Genomic DNA, 6,000 nt, shown 5'->3' with positions numbered 1-6,000 from the left:
TGTGTGTGTTAATGCTTGTATCTGTGGGAGTGTGTCTTGTTCCACCATCTCAACACATGGCTATCTTGGGCTGAAGTTCTCTGAACTGCAGAATAAATCCTGCATGGCCCCTGGGTCTATTCCAGCTGCTGTGTATCACTTACCTTACCTTCACACAGAAAATGGGCCCCAAGCAGGCATCAGAAATCGCGCCCCTGCTTGTGTTATTTTCATAACTGAGTGGGAAATACTCAAACCGTGTGACATCATTCCTCTCATGCGACCCACCCGTGGCGATCACATTGAGGTCCAATTATGCCAGTGGGTAAAGAGTAAAGGAGGAGGAGGATGTGGTGCTGGACTGGATTGGATGTCACCATTGTTGCCCCGGTTAGTTATTTTCTACTTGCGTGGGCGTTGAAGCCAAAACAGGATGTGGTGGAGTGGTCAGTCTCCAAGCTTTCTGTTCACATGACAACCGTTTCTTGGGAGTCTAACGAATGACAACGCCAGCGCAATCAGTGACAGCCCCCCCCCACCCCCCACCCTTGAGTGTGGAGGTTAGGGGGTAGGGCAAACTCCCACCCGTAGAGGCTTTGGGATTTGCTGTTGTTGACCTCGTGTTGAATTGAGCTGCCTTTGAAGTTCAATGACTTCTTGAAGCGTTGATGCCGGGTTTTTCAAACAGCAACAGCTGGTTGATTATGGTATGTTGTAGCATCACTCGCACAAAGGATATATAAGCTGCCTGCTGTCATAGCTCATATGAATACAAACGCAGAGGAAACAGCCAATTGCACCAATGTACAGAATGGATCCGCCCCAATGGGGGCACGCACCGTTTGATCGAGTGCTTTTATTTAGTTTGTCTATATTAACAGATATCATTCAAATTGTATCGTTCTGGCAAGTGTGGACTTAACTGCCATTAGATAAGCATTTCCATTTAAAAACCCCTCTTTAAAAGGAATATCTCAGGTGCACGGCAACAAGTAGAAGGAGATATGAGATATGGGCTATGGCCGTCAGTCAGGAAGAGCTTTACACGTGATTCAACAGGGAAACATGTATTTTGTGTTTCTCTTTTTCCTGTCTGGTGTGTTTGTGTGTGTGTATTCCTGTCCGTCTATCCTTGTTTGTTTGTGTGTGTGTGTGTGTGTGTGTGTGTGTGTGTGTGTGTGTGTGTGTGTGTGTGTGTGTGTGTCTGTGTGTGTGTGTGTGTGTGTGTGTGTGTGTATGTTCCCATCCATCTGTCTCTATCTGTTGGTTTGTCCGTGTCTGCTTGTGTGCATGTTGGTGTGTGTGTCTGCCCATCCATCTGTGTCGCTATCTGTCTGTTGGTCTGCCTGTGCATTCCTGTCTGCACTCCAGTACCAGATCGGCCAGCTGTACATGATCAGCAAGCACAGCCATGAGCAGAGTGAGCGTGGCGAGGGCGTGGAGGTGGTCCAGAACCAGCCCTACCTGGACCCTGAGCACGGCCAGGGACAGTTCACAGAGAAGCGGGTCTACCTCAACAAGTGAGTCCCTCTCCCCATCCGCCAGATGCCAACATGCAGGGGGTCATGTTTGTCGATCTCAATGACGGATCTATTCCTCTCTGTTGTTCCCCAACTACAAAATATCAGCATGTTGCTCTGCAGTGATTTTAGTTTGATTATAATGTTCACACTATTAGAACACTGATACTGTTATTCAACGCATTTACTTTACCTTATATCAAGGACATATGTTTGAAACATTGTAGAATGTGTAAACAAGGCCAAACTGAAATAAATCAGCTCGCAATGATATTTTGAGATTAAGAAGCAAAAAAGGGGGAATAGGCCTATGTAACATTGACTTCATTGTGATTATCATTGTGTGTGTTCAGCCTGTCTGAAACAAATCATTCTTTATTTACAATGGGTCATGAATCGATATAAACCTAAATAGGCAAATTAGAATGTGTGTTTTTTTGTTGTCGACTTCGGCAAGCTGATCATCCATTAAAGACATACCTTCAAGCAATAAACCCTGTTGCAATGGATTGTGAAATCCCAGCCGTGCTATGCTGATGCAACAAGTCTAACTGAGGTGAGCCAAGCCAGCACATGTTTATGTAAAAAGGCCCTAGTTATGTATGGAGGGGCTGGGTAGTGTAGTGGCGATGGTGTTTCACCCCCAGCAATTGCCAATCGCCATAACCTACATGTAGGCATCATTGAACAAGAAGACTTAATCACCTGTGTCTGGAGTTGCTTTTGATGAAAGTTTCCCCTTCCTAACTGATTGAAGAGATAAATAATTATTATCTCAGTGTCCTTCCAACTCTCCCAAAATTGTGTGTAAGTAAGTAGCTGAGTGATCTTATTCCCAAACACAACTATTGAGGGTGAGATGGTCAAGGCTAATGGTCATCCAGGTATATTTGTACGATAAAATATGTCACCAGACATGCTTTTAAAGTTAGTGTAGAAAGATTACTAAATAAAAGAAAAACAAAAAAATTATCCAGATGTTGAAACAATATGAAAAATGATCAGTCACACCGACAGTAAATTAATAAAATTAATTAAAAGGTATTGAAGAAGTTATTTAAAGAATCATGCCGAGTGCCTGAGTCCTCATGCCCTCAACAAACAGGGTGTGCATCAACTTTTGACTAAATCAGCGACACACATGCGCTCAAACATTCCTGTTTTCTTCGATGAAACCCCTACCTGAGGGACATGAGCTGTCATCCTACCACCATCCACAATCTCCACAAAAAATCAACAAACCAAAAACAGCAAACATGCCTTCATCCCGGTGCTTCTAATAAGCTTGATCCATGCCCGGATTGTGTAGAGGGGACATGTATCATGTCCTCCCTTTATGCAAACACACTGAGCTTTATGGAGCTGCTGTCATCATCAGTTGTCCTCTATAACCAAGTTAAATGGATACTTTCTGCCCAGTTATCCCTAACGTTAAAGGGAGAGCCGTCACAACGTGTCAACGTCTATGCTCCATGGCGGAGGATGGTGGGAGATATCGTACTTTTTTATTAGAGTCGTTCCAATACCGATACCAATATAGGAAATGTCCCTAATACTAAAAAGCAGTATCGGGTAAGCAAGTACGCAAGTAGTAGTTTGATTGAGGAATAACTTATTTTTCAGTCAAACTAGATAAAAGATTCAATAAAATTCATTCTCTGTACATTTATTAGCATTACATTTTCGTCTTTTAGCAGAGGCTTTTTATCCTAAGTGTCTTGTATTGGCTGGGTCAGCAACAAGAGATAAAGGACTCAAAAGCTCGACTCAGGAGGCAAAAGGTTGTAGAGAGAATGGTCTTTACTAGAGGATTGTTCGGTACAGGGGAAATAAGTAGCTCAGGCAAACAATCCGGCAGGGAGAAGGCTTGGGCATAGTGGGTCGGTACACAGATAATCAGACGTACATCAGGCAAACAATCCGGCATGGAGGAGGTAAAGTTGAAGTCAGGAGTCAACAGGCATGTATCAGGAAACCAGGGTCCTCATGTATCAACCACGCGTAGAGAAGGCTTTAAATTCTCTCTTACATTTGAAATTTAGGATGTGCTTACAGTACAAAAAAAATGTGTAATCAACATGTGCAAAGCAATCATATGCACGTCAATAAGTAATCTATCTTGATAAATCCTAACTGTGCTTAAGTACCATGCTCATGCATGCTTAGCCAATTTGCATTCAGAAACACCTCCAATTAACCATGTATGGTCACAGACTTCCCTTTCCTTACCAAGAAAAGGTAAGTCAGGGGGCCCCTGCTGGAGCTTCTGCCATGTGACCCGACCCCGGATTGCGGTTTGAAGATGAAGATGAGGACACAACGCATCCCTTTAACAACCATGTGAATGTCTTTCTTCCCCTCACCGCTATAATGGCAAAGAGAGTGAAGCAAAGAAAATTAACTTCTCGAAATGGAATGGAAATGCTCGTAAACAAGGTTGAATTAAACCAAAAGTTACTTTTAGGCTCACTTATTGCAGGAGGCATTACAAATAAAAGAAAGCTTGCTGCATGGGAAAAAATGACTGATGCCGTTAATTCAGTCTGGTCAGAAGAGAGAACACTATCAGGAGTAATGAGACGCCCAAAAAAGAGTCGCAGCCCACAGACGTGAGGCATCAGCAACATGCACTACATTTAAAAAATTCTCACAGCTTTATTTTATAGGGTTTGACACCAATTTGTCTGTTTAAATAAGACATGTAATATTATTTAATTAAAGGAAACACAGGAAATATGTGGGTGTTGATTGCTTAATGCATAGTTTGACACTCTTAAATGCTTAGCTTTTGCTTGCAATATCGCTATTCTACCAATAGATTATGTTCGTACGCATGGCCAGAGCTGTGCTTATATTTACACACATTCCTAAGTATAAGTACATTTTGGTCAATTCAACACTTTTCGTGGCAATGGTCGTGCACACTCCTTACGCACAAATCTGTGCGTAAGAATGGTTAATAAATGAGGCCCAGGAACCATGGATATCGCTAGGAAAATGAGACAAACTGGCACAGAAGAAAGGAAACAGTAAAATACTAAAGAAAAAGGGGAATGTTGATGAGGGACAGGTGAAAACAATTAAGGTGCGTGAGGACAATCAGGGAAACAAGGAGAGGGAGTGAAGACAATCAACGAAGGGGGCGGTTGTGGCACGACTTAGAATTAGTACATTCTTGTCATTGTAAGACCCTTCAATAAGAACAAGTGCTATTAGTAGTTACTAGTTAATAATGCTTGATGCTGTGTGTATTTTTTCGTGTTTTACAAAGGGTTTAACCTGAGGAAGGCCATTCAACACTGACAGCAATCATATCAAAGCCATACAGGGTTAATAGTATACAGCTGTTAATATAAATAAATAATATTATGTCGTCCCCCCCAAAAAATCATACTCTGTATCAGCACATAGCACGATGTTCTAGTTTAGGTATCGGAATAGGTATCGGGAAGGAAAACATGGTATCGGAACATCTCTACTTATGCAGTGTTTTTTTCCTGTTTATTCAAACCTTTATTTCAGCAGGGTAACCCATTGAGACCAAGGTCTTATTTTTAGTGGTGCCCTACTAAAATACAACAATACAAAGTTTAAATAGATGATGAATGTCACAAACACACACGTCAAAAACAGACACACACACAAACACATTGCCACACACATATATCATGTTTTTCACAAGTCTAACGAGAGTCTGCAGTGTTTTCAATAGCTTTGGAGCATCATTGAATACCGTCAGCTGTGGCTTCTAAGCCAGAGGGGCGATCTCCTCTGGTGTGTGTGTGTGTGGGGGGGGGGGGGGGTCAAGGGTGCCTACTGTGTCTGGAAAATACCTTGTTGCTCGCTGTTGGTTGTATGATCGACTTCACATGTTGGGGGTGGTTTTGGGAGGGACAGTACTCCATAAATACACCTCTGTGTATTTGTGTGTGTGCGCGCAATTGTGTGTGTGCATGTGTTGTGCGTATGCATGTCTGTCTGTGTGAGTGTGTGAATTTTGCATGTGTATTTACAACCACACGTGTGCATGGTGACCTTACAGTAAAACTGGCCCTTGCCACATAATGCACCCCTATAGGTATTATACATAGAGGTCTAAATCAGGCCGCAGGGACGAGGAGCTAACAGCCAGGGGTGTAATTTGAATCCTTCAAGTTATGGAAAAGCTATGCTGATGTCCCAATGCCTACTTGACCAATAAAGTCACAGATCTGTGAAAGGAGTTTCCAAAAATACTGGAGTATGTTGTTGAACCTATCTTGTTTTAGTGGCTCACGTTCCATTTATCATTTGGATAGTAAGACTGACCCCAGCGTCAGTTACACATGAGTATATCCCCTCCGTATTATACTGAGTTCATGTATTCCTTGATTTTTTTACTAAATGTCTAACGCATACATTTGTATGACTATCATAGACCGCTGTGCTGTTGTTTATTTATTTATTTTTTCTAATTTGAGTCTTTGAAGCACATTTACTAATAGAATGCCAATGGGAGACA

General features: G+C 42.2%; 1 protein-coding gene across 6 annotated transcripts in view; it reads left to right on the top strand.

Moving 5' to 3' along the window:
- The window catches only part of pitpnc1a (phosphatidylinositol transfer protein cytoplasmic 1a), a 45,338-nt gene that overhangs the window by 15,193 nt on the left and 24,145 nt on the right, over nt 1–6,000 (top strand). For 5 of the 6 annotated variants that reach the window (XR_003974621.1, XM_030347964.1, XM_030347998.1 and 2 more), the window contains one exon: nt 1,351–1,499. Coding sequence is in view for 5 of the 6 variants with exons in the window: in XM_030347964.1 (XP_030203824.1) it covers nt 1,351–1,499 (149 nt within the window). In the remaining variant the exon portion in view is untranslated. Of the gene's footprint in view, nt 687–1,350; nt 1,500–6,000 lie in introns of all 6 variants that reach the window. The other variant, XM_030347993.1, reaches the window with a different exon arrangement.

This window comes from Gadus morhua, chromosome 2 (assembly GCF_902167405.1).
Source record: "Gadus morhua chromosome 2, gadMor3.0, whole genome shotgun sequence".
NCBI lineage: Eukaryota > Metazoa > Chordata > Actinopteri > Gadiformes > Gadidae > Gadus > Gadus morhua.
The sequence above is the reverse complement of the archived record's forward strand: the minus strand, read 5'-3'. Positions and strand labels throughout refer to the sequence as shown.